Source organism: Anastrepha obliqua, chromosome 4 (genome assembly GCF_027943255.1).
Source record: "Anastrepha obliqua isolate idAnaObli1 chromosome 4, idAnaObli1_1.0, whole genome shotgun sequence".
Taxonomy (NCBI): Eukaryota; Metazoa; Arthropoda; class Insecta; order Diptera; family Tephritidae; genus Anastrepha; species Anastrepha obliqua.
The window spans coordinates 52,942,229-52,958,815 of NC_072895.1; the positions used below are offsets into that span (position 1 = coordinate 52,942,229).

At 35.0% G+C, this 16,587-nt stretch overlaps 1 protein-coding gene across 5 annotated transcripts; it reads right to left on the reverse strand.

The window, feature by feature from the left end:
* Positions 1 to 2,924: 2,924 nt before the first annotated feature.
* On the reverse strand, positions 2,925 to 15,529 carry LOC129245033 (troponin C). 5 transcript variants are annotated; one of them, XM_054882994.1, is made up of 6 exons: positions 15,450 to 15,529; positions 15,027 to 15,105; positions 4,438 to 4,471; positions 3,963 to 4,361; positions 3,869 to 3,889; positions 2,925 to 3,113 (listed from the first exon to the last, which is right to left on the reverse strand). In XM_054882994.1, the coding sequence occupies exons 2-6, from the start codon at positions 15,027 to 15,029 to the stop codon at positions 3,109 to 3,111; spliced, it is 462 nt and encodes a 153-aa protein (XP_054738969.1). In that variant the 5' UTR covers positions 15,030 to 15,105; positions 15,450 to 15,529; the 3' UTR covers positions 2,925 to 3,108. The 5 variants fall into 5 exon arrangements, with proteins under 5 accessions (XP_054738969.1, XP_054738967.1, XP_054738966.1 ...); XM_054882992.1 differs by lacking the exon at positions 15,450 to 15,529 and adding an exon at positions 15,288 to 15,420; XM_054882991.1 differs by lacking the exon at positions 15,450 to 15,529 and adding an exon at positions 15,255 to 15,420.
* Between the last annotated feature and the right edge of the window lie 1,058 nt (positions 15,530 to 16,587).

Here is a 16,587-nt window from a genome sequence, read left to right on the forward strand (position 1 = left end):
AGTGATTAAGTTAAGGTTAAGATTGATGAAATAGGCATTAAACTCTAATTGCACCCAAATATTCCTGCTTGCCTTCATCAAGATTGTTCCTCATTAATTCTGTGAGGAATTCAATTCCTGAATCTATCAAGGAAGTGATCGGTAGGAGTAACTACAAAGGGGTAATACACGATTAATTTAGTACTATATAATGAATGTGGCTGTGACTAAACTCTATCTCCCTAATTTCTACTATTCATCTTCGTCTTGCATGTTTCTGACTATCCCTATATTTTTCTCGAAGTTTATTTTAATTTCAGTTACATTGCATTCCATTTACAGTTAAATATAAATAATAAGATTTTGTAGTTAGTTTTAAGTTTGCATTGTATAAAAATAGTTCATTCCAAGTTCTGTAGATTCGAACAGAACTCCCAAATTTTGAAAATTAATTTGCTAAAATCTTGCATAGGATTGCCTTCCAATATAATATCTGTAATTTAGGGAAACCATCAAGACGGAATTCCTCTACCATATGATCTAAGGTTGTTTCTAAATGAGCTTTTAGTGCTCCGAGGCCCATTTTCAACTAACGGTATCTCTGAAACTGGAGCCAATAGCACGCCATTGAATTTAGTCTTTTTGTTTTGTCATACAAATATGTACTATGTATTTGTGTTGTTTAGGTGCTTGAAGTTCTATGGTCAAAAAATAAAATGAAATCATGAAAATTTTCAAAAATCCGATTTTCTATGACTTCTAACGTCGACTAATGGACAATAGTATGAATGACCTTCTCAACAAACCTTGCTTTGCAAGTCTTTTCCTGAAAGTGTCGATAATTGAGCTTGGGTACACACAATCAACATTGCATGAATCTTCGCACGTCAAAAATGTTAGGTTGCTCGGGTTGCGTATAACTTATGAATCGTTCAGAAAAGGCTTCTCGTTCACATTCTAAAATGGCTGGAAACACATTGAAAAATATGCTGCGTCAGAGTTGCAAATTTTTTACTCATTTATATGTATATATATACATATTTTTTTTTTTTTTTTGAGCATTATCTTTATAGCCACTGCTACAGTGACCTTAAGTTAGATTTTTAGATATTCTTGAGTTAGTTCAAGGCGCAACCTAACTTTCGGGAGAGAATATCTACCTTACAAAATGAGAGAAAATGAAGCTCGGTAGTTTGTAAGTTGCTCTTACTACGAACTTTTGGTGAAGAGACAGATACTATTTCTATATCTCTTCTTGAATCGCCTGTAAAGATTATAATTTTCTCTGTGAAGTGAGAGTTAAAATTGTGACCAAAACTGATTTGATGACTTGGTCATGTACGCCTATGCAAGGGGTTGGAAAATGTGTGAAAATGCAAGGGCTTATGCGAGCAAATCAATATGTTACCATTCTCCAAGGAAGTATAAACCAATGGGGAAAGAGTGTATCGGACACTGTCCCAAAATACAATGCAAAAATTACCAGTGTATTTCTGCCATGAAAAAAACTTAGTTTCGAAACAACCGTAGACAACAAAGTTCTTGATTGGTCACCAGAATTTTCTGAACACTTGGGCTTGGTAGAGGTCAGATGCGCAACTTCCGCCACACAAAATTTTATTCTGATTTAAGCATACCATGGCAACCTTCTCAGTATGCTTAGCAAAATATTTTCGTGGAAACATTAAAAACGTAGAGTCAGTGCCAAACAAAAGGTATGCTGGAAAACAATCTGCAAAAGGGCACACTTAATATTAAAAGCAAAAACTAGTGAAAGTCGACCAGTTGATCGTATATTTGAAGTTCCATCACATTAAAATATTCAATAAAAAACTGTAATTTTATTTGTATTCTGGCTTCAAATGTGGTTAATATTTGATATAATATTTTACTTCCTCTATTTTGTGGGAAGAAAAATATTATATCAAATTAAAATTTAAAAAATGTGCTTCAAAAATTAAGTTTTTATTTTCTATTCGATAGAAAAGTTGAGTCACGATACATCCCTGCTCTATCACTACAATGTTCCGTCCAAATCTTTCATTGCTTCAAACTTTGCTGGACGTCCTCTTCCGCCAGCTGCACGTCTGTCAGAGCATGTTTTTTTCTGCCTTTAAGGCAGAGACATAAAGATCCAATAATTGGCCCTCTTCGAGACCCATCGACAAACAATACAAAATGAGCCGGCACATTCCCTTGGCGAATAATCCAAGGCTTGTATGATACTTCTAAAATTCTGATCGTTTTTCTTGATTATTTCACGTGCCGACGATAATGTTGAATAATGGTTTGAATTTCTGGAACCCAATGAGAGTGACAGATCAAACCAGTTGATACATTTTTTGTTTGTTTTTGATATTTCATCCAGTTGCCAATTGATAAGGCAACCCAGAATTGTTTGATCTTCAAAGTCTTCTGAATCATCTTGCCACAATAACCATTCAGTTTAATATTATATGAGTTGCGGTTTTTTCTAATTGCAAGTCAAATTTTACAACAACATCTATTGGCACTTACACCCTTTATTGGGTATTTAGCTGAGCTCTTCCTCCCATTTGTGGTGTGCGCCTGGATGTTGTTCCACAAATGGAGGGACTTACAGTTTTAAGCCAGCCCGAAACAGCAGATAGTTTTTTATGATGAACTTTTTCATGGCCAAAATACACTCGGAGGTTTGTAAATGCCTACCGAGGGACGACTACTGTTAGAAAAGACTTTGTCTATCATTTAGTGTTTCATGCGCAACGATTCGAACGGCGGTCGCGCTCTATATTACTTTGTACTTTGCTTTAAACCTTTTTCTTTATACCAAAAATTTTTACAGCGAAGCAAGAGAAGCGAGACCTACTGCATTTGAAAGAGAAGGTTTCAAGGTAAACAGCTAGCGATCGCTGGTTCATTTTGGAATCCTTAAGAAAAACAATTATTTTATCACGGTAGCATTTATTTCTTTTTTTTTTTTTTGTTTTATTTCAATGATGAGGGCAAAAGTGTTCAACTCAAATCCAACAACAAATTAAGCATTAACAAAAAAATTAGTGATAAATTAATTAGAATACGAAAATTTCCTTCATTGCTGCAACACAACGGTGACACGACGTTTTGTACTTCAATAACTAGACTCGTAGCTTAACCTATAGATTAGAAGAAATAACATGATTTTATTTAATCAACATTTCATACTATTACTTAATAGAAATGACAGTGAAAACGGTGAGGAATGCGGAAAACGAGCAACAATTAGCAAAACTCGAAAATGAACACATTTTAGTCTAACATAAAAAGAAAGCGAGGAAGGCCGCTACAGTAGGTAAAGCAAATCATTGGCAAGTCATTCAATTATGGGCAATCATGAGACGGGCACGTCGGCGAAAGGGATTCTGCAATAATTCCCGATACAAAGTGAAGATAGGCACCCATTTGGGGAAGCGTGGACGAAATGAGGAATGATAACAGCCTGAACAGCTAACGGGTCTGGTTGGATATGTTTCGGTTTCTTGAATGCTGGTTGTTTGGGTGAATTTTGTGTGTCTGTTGTTGATGAGAGTTGTTGTTTTATTTTGAACATTCACTTTAGTTTCTAGTTTGTTTGTTTTATGCTTATTATCATCCATTGGCTGGGATGAGGAAGAGGAGGGCTCCGTGGTGGGAGCAGCCGAACAAGCAGCAGTGGGGCATGCAAACGAGATAAGTGGTCTATGCCATACGTCCAATGGACGCCACATTTGCTCGAACAAACGCTCGAAATGCCATTCGATTCGACGGTGTAGACGCAAGCGACGAGTGGGACAAATGCGAGCTTTGCATGCAGGTGTCCAGCAATGGTGGGGTATGGCATCGGATGCGAACACAAAACGGCGATTAAGTGTCAAATCGTAAAAGTTTTTACCTGTCATCACTTGCATGAACTCTGCAATGAAATCGAATAAAAAGTGGTTTAGAGAAATAAACAACTAAGTTTATTAAATCACGCTTCAACTCACCATCGAAATCAACAGTTCCTGAGCCGTCCGCATCAATTTCCTCGATGATCATGTCCAAGTCGCTGGCCGATAATTTATCATCCAATTCACGTAGAATGTCACGAAGTACTTGTACCGTCAGATAACCTTTACCCTCTTTATCGTAGACGCGGAACGCTTCCTTCAATTCGCTAACCAATGCGGGTGCATCATCCTCGACCTCAACAAAGCGCGAGGCCAATTTGCAGAACTGTGTAAAATCTAACTTTCCAGAATTCGATTTATCGACCTCCTTGATTAGCGCTTTGATCGCTTTATCATCCAACTTTTGCCCGAGTATCTCCAGTATGGTTTGCACATCGTTGTACTCAATATAGCCTCGCTCATCATGATCGAACGCCTTGAAAGCGTTGCGCATAACTGTCCGTGAAAAAATAATACAAATGAAAATTCCATCAGGCAAATGTAATGAACAAAGTTCGTAAAACGAGCTTACTTCGCAGCTGTTCCTTATCGTATTCTGCCTCAGTCTGTAAAAATTAAAGAAAAATACGTTAACAAGCAATTAAAATAGGCAAGTATTTGCTTAAGGGTTACGGAATCACTTATATAAACTAATGGATTGTTATGATATTTTCAAAAAAAATATCGCATTAAGCTTTAGATTTGTACAGTTTCAGTCTACAGAACAAAATAGTATGTTGGCATCTTCTCAGATTTAAAGGGACTATCATTATTTGATAGTGTTTTCATTCATTTAACATACATGCCTACAATCCCCAACTGGCTCGTAAAGTATAAAAGAGAATAATTTGTAGAATTTTTACGAGAAATATGTAAACTCACCATCGAATATCTCTTAAGGAACCATAGAAGGACAAGCTGTTTTGAAGAGCGAACTGTCTCGGCTAGATTTTGGAGTGGGTTTGTAGAAAACGTCAGCATCGAAAATCCTATGAAAGCTAATCGAATACTTCAATATGTTAATTTATGGGCCACAAAGCCGCTTATAAAGGAATGAAGTCAATCAATGGCAAAAATGGACTACAATTTAAGGGAAAACGTGACAAGCTGACTCTTTTCAAAGCATCACACCTAAAAGCATGAAAACTGTTATGTAATTCCTATAATTTTCAGAGCATTGCGCCTAATGTATGCAAAATCTATTAAAAAATGTAACTAGGTACTATTAGTAATGACGTGTGAGATAAGCCACTATAAACAAAGTCGCTTGAACATCGCTAAACTGATGTCGGCACACACACAAATTTTTCGCTTGGCGAGCAACAGAATTCTCTAGCGAGCAGAGAAGTTGTGAATCGAAAGCGATAAATGTTAGATAACGTGAAGAAGAAAAGGCTGAAATTATCTCAGCTAAGTTTTTTTGGGTCCCGGAAAAATATTTTTTTCTTTTGCAGATGCCATATGGTAGAATATGGTAAAAAAATTGGAGAAGGTTATAAAGGCGAATGGGGCATATCTGCAGAATAATCATATAAGCGATTTCATGTCAAGCGTTCCAAGTAGTTTGGACATTTTTGTCAATTCTTCTAAAAACATATTTATATGGAGGCTTGAGTATAAAAAGAAAAGAGAACTGAAACAATTTTAAAAAAATTTATAATTTTGAGATTTATTCAATGTTGAGTTGGTATTGAGTTTTTTATTTTTATTTTATAATAATATTTGAAATTTCTTTTATTTTTTAGAATAAAATATGCTTTTTAATTTGTGTTAGAAATTTTTGGGTATTAAATTTGGGTAAATTAAAAAAAAAGTGGTCACCAAAATTAAAAAAAAAGCTTTAACCCTTTGGCTTGCATTTACTCACCACATAAATGTAATATTTTTGATTCTTTTTGTGACAGATATGAAATGATAAACGGTTGCAGGTCTACGCTGTTACTTGACAAAAAATCTCTTTCATCGAATGGAGCGTACTTCACAGACAAACGAATTTATCTCACGATTCTTACACAGAAAATATTTTTAAAGATTTTTTGTATTGGCGCCTTTTTTTGCCTTATGGATATAGAATTATGTGTTAGAAACTAGGCAATAGATTGACTTGGTATTAACCTTGCCCGCAGGCAGTTGTATAGCGACAGTGCGCATAGGCCATCGAGTGCACAAAAACAGGAAGAAAGAGCAAAAACAAATGCTGCATGGCAACGGCGATGGGTACAATCCGAGAGGGCTCGCTGTACTTTCAAACTTTTACGAGAATGTGACGTGGTTAAACAAAAAACACGGAGAAGTTGATCACAATACAAAGCAGCTTCTTACTGGTCATCGATGGTTCAAAGATTACCTGCACAGGTTTAAAATCGAAGACGATCCTTATTGTTCACACTTCCCAGAAGAAGGAGAAAGGGTGTGGATTGAAGTGGGTTTAAGTCCCACACCACGGCTTCAGTCACGGGATTTTAATGCTTCCAAAAAAACCCGCTTACAAAAACCCGAAAAAGGCGCATACATAATACAAGATACATACGATAGTGTAGGGCATGCATATAAGCGGCTATGACTTTCCGAAACGATTATTTTTATTTTTGCTTTTTTTCAATAAGGCAAGAATAACACAAGAATCGAAGAGACATGCAGTTATCGTCGCTATATGTATGTGCAAGGGACGTGTCATACGTCCGCAGGATTTCTACCAAATTCTGCTGCATATATCGAGGTGCTACAGTAGTGGAACCCTGGATTAATAGTGTATGCGGTGGCATCCCACACATCTTTCAGCAAGACTCTGCTCCTTCACACAAAGCGATAGCGACACAACATTGGATGGTTGAAAAATTCCATGACCACAAAACACTGAACTTATGGCCGCTTAACTTAACTTGTGGCCCCTGACCTTAATCCTCTGGATTACTACGTATGGGGCATTGTCGACAACATTCTCATAACAACATAAGGAGCATTTGATTCGGGCATGCAATCGTTTACAGACTCTGATCGAAAAGATTATTGCACCTAAGGAAATTTTTTTGAATTGTTTGATATGTAGATATACAATAAATTTTTTTTTTTTTACAATTAATTAAATTTTGTTCAAAGTAAGAACTAATTATTGTAGTTTTACTCTCAAGTTGTCCTGAAATCTGTATACATCTTGTATTTATTTAGCACAATTTAAGTCACAGGTAATTAAAATGAATAGCACTTTGCACATTTATGTGCAAATCATTAAGCTAAAGATGGATCACATTTGAAGGCGTTGTAAGTTTGGCGATAGAATTGAAGACGCTTCCTTAACCCTACGTGCCCTTCTTGCACACGAGGCTCATTATTACTCTGAGTAGCCGACATAGTCTGAACAGTCGTTGAACTATTCTATACAATTATATTTTAGTGAAAGACCTGATGCTACCTATAGGATCAGCGGTGACTTCTGCAACATAATAAGATCTGTATGTATTTCCCATGCACTGCTTTGCTTGGTCGTGAACTAATGTTTTTATTAAACATGGCATCGGGGCATGACGAAACTTTTAAAAATGGTGTAGTAGATTTTCCCTACTGTTGTTTTTTAATCAATATAATTTCTCTATATTACAATAAAATACACTTATTCCTATGATCCTGCATTAATTTTATACCATCTCAGCAGTGATTTTCGGAAAACTCTGCAAAATTTTTTTCATCCATTTTTTGTTGCATTGTTAATGATTGTTGCAATGTCATTCAGCGGAAATACCTTTAACACTTTACCTATTTTTTTTTTTAATTTCTAAGCCTTATAAGCCTTCCACGATATTTTCTCACACGCCAACTTCAAAAGACTTGTAAGCTAAGAACAAACTGAAAGATCGAAATAAAACTTTTGTATAATCAATAAGATGAAATATTTAAATTAATATTGGGTATGGGTATAAGTTTCCGCCCTCGTAAAAGAGGTTTCACTGCTGATACTATTTTTGTGTTAGCTCTAGTAATATTTTGTTGATTTGAAGGTGTGTATATGAGGTCTCACTCGCTGTAGTTGAAATTCGTTTGAAGCCTAAAGATCCCTTTTTATCTGACGTCAAAAATGTTTACGTTCAACCCAAGAAACAACATTTGCGGGAAGTCATGCATCATTATTACCTTTTAAAGAAAGGTGCAGCTAAAACGTGTCGTATATTGATCAACATTTACGGTGATCACACTCCATCAAATATAACTTGTAAAGAGTGGTTTCGACGCTTCGAAGTGGCACCGAAAAAATTCGAAGATAATAAACTACAACAGTTGTTGGATGATAAGGCATGTCGAACCCTAGATGATATATCTAAAGAGTTTCATCTTATTGAATGTTGACAGATAACACGCCGGTAAACGTTTGCACACGATGGGAATGGTTCAGAAAGCAGGTAACTGGGTGCCACATCAATTGAAGGAGACGTTTGGTAACGTGTGAGATGCTTCTCGAACGGCAGAAAAGAAAAGGGTTTCTGCATCGCGTCGTCACTAACGATGAAAAATTAATCTATTATGATAACCCTAAGCGTCGTAAATGTTACAGCCTACTTAGTGAACCAGGTCCATCGGCAACGAAAAAAATATTCACTCTTCAAAGGCTATGTTGTGCATCTGTTGGGATCAGAAGGGTGTCATCTATTATGAACTCCTTAAACCATCTGAAACCATCACTGGCGTTCTGGCGATTGTTACCGACTGCTGCTAATGCATTTGAATCGAGCTCTCAAAGAATAACGGCCGAAATGGGACGGTAGACATGACAAACTGATTTTTCTGCATGACAACGCCAGAGTACACGTTGCTAAATCGGTCCAGAAATATTTAGTTGAACTGAATTGGAAAATCTTGCCACCTCCGCTGTATTCCCCAGAAATTGCCGTTAAATTAACATCTGTGCCGATCAATGCAGTCAGCCCTTATTGGAGAACGGTTCACTTCTTACCAGAGCAAACTGGCTCAATGTATGGACAAATAATTGCTTAACTAATTCGTAACTTTGGCTAAGAAAGGACGGAAGCTTATTCCTATATATATATAATATATATTGGATATTATAAAAAAAAATTAAAAATGTTGACTCTTCAACGCTTTTAATACTTTTCAGCCAACCTGTATGTTGAATTGCTAGTATTTTGCTTCTATTTCGTTTTGTTTATTAGTAGACTGCAAAATTTGTCAGCTCATTAAATTACGCGTGTTTTATTTATTATTATTCATACACAAATACATACATACACTCACACAGATGCAGTTACATACATATATGATCAAAAATTTGTTTATTTATTATTGAACAGTATTCATATGCGGCTCTGTGGCACTGCCACCGAGTAAAATGACCCAATTGGCATTCAAAATTTATGATGAGGTACCTGTGTACTATACAAATGTAGCATTTTGCGATGCCGTGTTTTTCTAATTCTCTGCACTTTTCGGCATATTTTACACAATCCTCATAAGGCATTTTTTATATTATTTTTATTAAGTATTAAGCGAATTTAAAATGAAAATTCCAATTTAAAGTATGGGGGAAAATTTTGAAAAACCCATCGTTGCTGTCAAATGTGCAGCAGCCCTGCAGAGAGCTTAGACAGATACATATTCATACATACGTATATATACACGTTCTATAAAATGAATACAGGTGTGTATGTATGGATATATGCATTTAGATATGCTACCAAAAGCAATAGAAAAATGTTCTTCAAAAAGTTAGAATTTTTGGCAATGAAGACCTTAGGCACGGAATATAGTACAATATCGAAAATATGGCCGCTTCTTACTAATAACCCCAATCAATAGTGCGTCTTTTAATTCAAGGAATGGGCATCAAGTGGCATTTGTAATGGAAACTAGGTGCACAGGGAAAAACTTGGATGCAATATTAGCAGCTTATGTTAATCATTGAAAACAGATGAAAGCGGCAACGAATATAATGATAATATGCCACAAATGCCATGATGAAAATTGAAATCAGTATTTCTCGTCAAATCAAAATAAAAGTTTAACATTGGACAAAAATTTAGTTCGCGGAACTCCAAAAAAAGAAAAATAAATGTAATTTAGGTTTGTATGTATATTTCCAGAATTCGTTGGAATTTATGAAATATAAAGGCAATGAGATGCTGGAACAACAGGTTTTCATACGATAGAATAGCCCTGCTAAATTGTTCCAGGAAATATTTTCGTGGAACATTTCAACCTTTCATTAACCCTACACAGAGCCCATTTACGCACTATGGTCATATCTGACGTCAAAATAAAATCTGAAGACCGAGTGACGTGGAGGCGAATTGTAATGTAATCACTGGTTCACCCCGAACTGTGATGCTATGATGATGATGATTAACCCTACAAGCGTAATATTTAAAAACAAAGATCAGGTTAAGAAATTTGATCTTGAAATGTTTCTCACAAAATGGCAGGTGATTCAATAATCTACAGCTTTTCTTCTTTTACAATCAGTAAAGGAACTCATCCCTGAGTGATAGGAATTCATCTGGCGATGACTTTTTAGCATAAACTAACAGACTAAAGATCTCTTTAGTTACCAACGTCGGACGAATAATGACACAAAGTAACTCTAGATGCTTTCCATTTCAATTCAACCGGGCTATTCGGGTCATGTTCTTCGATTTCGATGTAACTTAAATATGTTGCTCTCTGGTCAAAATAATGAGACACGTATTTTTTTGTTCGCCCGAAAAAAAATTTTTTCAAGAGTTATCGGCAATTTTGTTTTTCGCCTCAAACTCGATTTTTTTTAATTATATAAGAAAACATTTTTTTTAAATGCCCATAACTTAGTCAAAAATGAACCGATTTTAATAATTCTGGGTTCAAAATGATCGTAATTACTTACACAAGCGATTTCATGTAGAAACAATTGCAAAAAAGTAGTTGAAAATTTTTTATTTAGTAAAAAAGAAAAAAAATTTAAATTTTTTCAAAATTCAATATTTCAAAAAGTGTATTTTTTTTTTTTTTATAACTTTTTCCAAATCAAGAAAACATGTCAAACTTTAATTGAGCTGCATGCCTAGTAGCTAAAATGCGTTGTTTTTGAGTAATGAATTTTTGAGTAAACACCCTGTTTCGCACTTTTTGGTTTTTGCAAAATAAAAAATTTTCAACTACTTTTTTGCAACTATTTCTACATGAAATCGCTCGTGTAAGTAATGACGATCATTTTGAACTCAGAATTATTAAAATCGGTTCATTTTTGACTAAGTTATGGGCATTTAAAAAATTTTTTTTCTTATATAATTAAAAAAAATCGAGTTTGAGGCGAAAAACAAAATTGCCGATAACTCTTGAAAAAAATTTTTTTCGGGCGAACAAAAAAATACGTGTCTCATTATTTTGACCAGAGAGCAACATATTTAAGTTACATCGAAATCGAAGAACATGACCCGAATAGCCCGGTTGAATTGAAATGGAAAGCATCTCTAACATCGCGGTGTTGAAAAATGACCCGCATAGGAAAATAATGTATGGACGCGACCAGAAATGGTTAAAGGGTGTTGGTGTTAAAGGTGTTAAAGGGTCAAACATGCAATGGCAAACCTCCGAGTGTATTTCTGCCATAGCAAAGGCCCTCATAAAAAATATCTGCCGTTCGGAGTCCTGTAACGGAGTTAAAACTGTAGGTCCCTCCATTTGTGGAGCAACATCAAGACGCTCGCTCCAAATAGGACGAAGAGCCCGCCCAAAAACCCAAAAAAGGGCGTAAGAGGATTTCTTCAAGTCTTTAATTAACGATATTGAATCAAACAGTTTTAAGTGGCCATAATTTCTCATCAAACTCCATATATATGTATATATAATATGGTGGCAAAAAAATACCGAAAAATTATACATATAATTATTTTAATTTTATTAAATATTTCCTCGTGCGCTAACGCTTCGATGCGAATAAGTTCACATGGAAAAAATGCACTTCATAAATTTGGTATAAAAGAATCAATAAATAAAACTAAAAACAGAAAAACAAATCGAATCCCTACGATTTTTTTTTTCAATACACTCTGTTATAAAGGTATAAACCACAATTTTTTCATGAAGATATACTTCATACTTAACAAAAACCATATAAAGCAACGTTTCAAACTTTGTAGAAAATTTTTTAATTTTTTTTTCAAAATTCAGTCAAAATTTTAAAATTTTAAACAGATTTTTTATAGCCAATTGAATTCTAGTCCGTATAGCAAAGCACATGCTTGAGACCAAAGGAATAACGAGTGAACTACCACTATGTAAATTTGTTTAACCGCATCAAACCAAAACCAAAATCAGAAACTCGACTCCTGCGCATTACCTGCTAGTTTCGCCCCAAAGTATCATACTTATAGTAAAATTCGTTCTCTAACTATTCATTTACTTCAATATATGTTTAAACACATTCTACCAAGCAAGACTTTTACAGAAAAAAGAAAGAAGAAGATTTGCACAAGTGCCTACGAAGGGACAGAAGAGATTAAGAGGTGATTACTAAAGACACATGCACCTATATATATATATAGAGTGGCCTTGCCTCTATGCACTATGATTGGAATTCGTATTTACTGCAATACTTATATAATCCGTTCCAAAATTACTAAAGCACCACACATTGACCACTAATAACTATTTACTTATTTTTTTTATTATACGAGCATATATTTATAATTTTTTAATTTTATTCTCTTTTTATAAAAATATGCAGAGTTCATTCTACGATAAATTCCATTTTAATTCAAATGTCAAACTTTGTATAAGATTTATAAAACTCGGCAAATTTTCACAAAGAGTGACACCTTTTTATCAGAATGTGAAGAGAAAATTTTGGCTCGTAATTTTATAGCCTTATGAGATTAAATCTTAGTATTATAAAGTGCAAGTTTGCAACTACTTGTTGATTTTTAATAATTTCTTCTTTTTTTTTACGGTGATTTTTTTTTAGTAAACTTTATTTTGTATTCCGGGCAGCCGGAGTAGCCAAATGGATTGGTGCGTGACTATCATTCGGAATTCAGAGAAAATGTGGTTCGAATCTCCGTAAAAGGCCAAAATGAAGAAACAAGTTTTTTCTAATTTTCATAAAAATATCTGCCGTTCGGAGTCGGCTTGAAACTGTAGGTCCCTCCATTTGTGGAAGACGCGCACTATAACTAGGAGGAGGAGATTTTATAAATATTTGATTACATTTAAAAGTGACTTTGATTGTACCTATTGTTAAGGGTATTTTTCTTGTGATATATCCTTTCTAGAAAATATTTAGAATAAAATAGGCTATAAAAGTGCACATCTAGAGATTTTCCAAAAAATTCTGAATAAATGTGTTACAGTTTGATGAGAACTCCATGATCTCATTGGCTGGAATACCTATACCTATTTCAGGGGTTATAGCGGTGTCAAACACTTAAAACAAGGCTGATTTTTTAGTGAAATTTATTTTTTCTTTATTTATCTCATAAAGCAAATTTCGGTTTTGGGATCACCATAATGGTTGTGTAGGGGTTTCCAGTAAGATGACTACAACATTGAGATTCCGAAAAAATAAAGAATAAATTATATGATATTGTCATCACTGTTTTTTTGTTTTTTTTTTTTGTATACAGAAATGTTCCGCAGACAATGTCGAGATGACGAAACTCAGAAACTGCTCAAGCCACAAATTCAATGTTTCCCATGAAGTATGGCAAGGAAATCCATCCCGTAGAACTCACATGTTTGGAGTAAGATTTATACTATCCATCCTAGACAAAAAAATTATCAACATTGTATGTAAAACACACATTCCAGAAATGAAAGCGATTCTTGAGCGACTTGAAACTTAGACCTTATTACACTAAAATTGAAAGGACAATAAAATTGCGTACTCAGAAGTTTTTAAAGACTCTGATTAGAAAGTTAAAATTTTGTATGAAAATTTTTTGAAATTTCTTGAACTTTTGCTTGGAACTTTGATTTACAAGGCTTTTGTTAAACAATTATTTATAAAAAGTTTGGCATAAAAAATTCTGCGAATATTGTAAAAAGTTGTAAATAAGAAGTGGCCATGTAGGGTCTTCAAACATCAGTAGCTCCTAAAATGGTGAACATAATGCTCGAATTTGATATTTAGATCAGATAACTGACTGTTCACAAATGGCAAAATAGTCGCTGGTTAGCACTCAAGTTTTTCCAATAAACGGAATTAGATGAAACACTTTTCTATACATGAATTTATATTTACTTTGCCAGCTTGTTTTAGGTAATTTTGGTTCTGATAATTTTACTGGCCCTCGAATGAGAATATGCCTTGAATGCCTCACTCTCACTCTCTTTTAAGAGCAAAAATCACACTTCATAAGTCCCTCATCATGCCCATGCTATTGTATAGCGCAGAAGCTTGGACGATGACAACAACCGATGAGACGTCCCTTGGAGTGTTTGAGAGAAAAACTCTGCTGCAGATTTTTGGACCTTTATGCGTTGGCGGCGGCGGGTATCGCAGACGATGGAACAATCAGCTGTAAGAGCTTTACGGCGACATAGACATAGTGTAGCGAATAAAGATTCAGTTTCTAAACTGACTAGGTCATGTCGCCCGAATGGGTACAAATGCTCCAGCTCCAATATAATACCAGCTCGTGGCGGCAGAGTAAGAGCAAGGTCTCCTTTGGATTGGAAAGATAAGATGACGTCGGCTAGCACGAGAAAGAAACAACTGATGCACTTTATTAAACTCTACCAAAATCGCTAAGGTGGTTATAGCCTTAAGCAATAAGTCGAATAATTAATATATTTTCCTTCGCAAAAGGCTTCTATATTAAGAGATATAATCTTTTTACGACACTTTTTCCACAAAGCAAAGTAAAAATAAAAATTACTGCCATTCCTAGGGCGTTCGAGTTGGATCCAACTTTTGGGTTCCTTCCGTAATGAAATTAACCCCAGACCGCTTTGAAGTCGATACATAACAAAACACGCTATATATACACAAATATATATATAATATAAAAGTGTATGAGTTTTCCCACATTTTTCATTGGCATCCAAGGTCGATGTTTTATTATTATATATCTATATGGGTGTACATATCCACTTATATATCTACGAATGCCTCTGATATAATTTAAATTATGATTCGCTTACCATTTTTTAATAATTCTCCAAAATTTTCTCTATAAAATAATCCAAATATTTGCTTGAGTTGATTATCCGTAAGGGTCAACTAAAATGAAAAGCATGGAAAGCAGGTGCTGTTGATTAATTTAAATCCTTTTTAATGCTTTTCAATGCAAATCAATATCCTTTCATAGTTACTAAAACACATACAAAACACATTAAGCAACTTTATACACGAATTTTTTCCACAATTACTTTCAGCTTAATTTACTACTTTTTTCTCCTTACAATAAGAGAAAATAGGATTGGGTGGAAGGCACACAAAATTTTCCGTTTCCCAAAAAAGAAGTTAATACCCGATTGGTTGCGGACGCAATCGATCGACGTGTTCACACTTCCGAATTTCGATAATCACTCAAGAGTTGTGATTTGCTTCAATTAAAAAATTACCTTTCGATCAGATCGAATTAAGCACTTTTAGTGGCAAATGCGCGCCGTCGCTAACTAAACAACTAAACGACGAAACCGATGACCAATTCAAGTGAGCATACATACATAGCTATTTAGCAAAAATGTTCGTGAAGAGCATCAACAGCAAGCTGTGTGTATATATGTATGTGTGCGGATTTGCATATGTAAGTGGTGGCAACATGCAGCAGCAGCAACAGAGATATGTAGCCATAGACATCAAATAATAGAGAACAGCAGCAACAAAATAAAAAAGTCAGAGAAAAGAGCAAATACAACCGATACAACAACAACAACTACAAAAAAATAATTGCTGGCAGCCAGCGCACATCACATCGAATTGGATCAGCTTGAATTGAATTGAATTGGATTGGCTTTGAATTGGATTGGATTCGATGTGACTGGGCGGCGGAACCGATCAGCAAAACGACACGGCAACATGCGCACAGCCCTCGAAAAAAATATAGCTCCTCAACATTTTGACCAGTTCTGATTTTATCTTTAATGCTCAATAATTTTTTTTATAGACGTATAGCTCATCAGCCGCCGTAGCCGAATGGGTTGGTGCTTGATTACCATTCGGAATTCACAGAAACCACCACGGTTTCACGGTGAAACACCAAAATTAAGAAAAACATTTTTCTAATAGCGGTCGCCCCTCGGTAGGCAATGGCAAACCTCCGATTGTATTTCTGCCATGAAAAAGCTCCTCATAAAAATATCTGCCGTTCGGAGTCGTCTTGAAACTGTAGGTCCCTCCATTTGTGGAACAACATCAAGACGCACACCAAGATCAGGACGAGCTCGGCCAAACACCCAAAAAGGGTGTACGCGCCAATTATATTTATATATAGCTCATCAAAAATTAGAAAAATCTGACAAATTTTCATCAAGATTTCAAAATTTTTAATCAGGACTATAGAAAAATCTCGCAGGCAGTTTTATAGCTCATTAAAATTTGGTACAATAAAGTGCAAGTTTGAAATTGATTAAAAATTCTACTGAGTTTTTCCAGACAACAAATCCAAAAAATGTTTCCTTTATATGTAGAAAATATGCAACATCGTCAGGAAAAAAGTTTATCAAAAATCGACGAGAATTCTGGGCCATCTCAGACTTG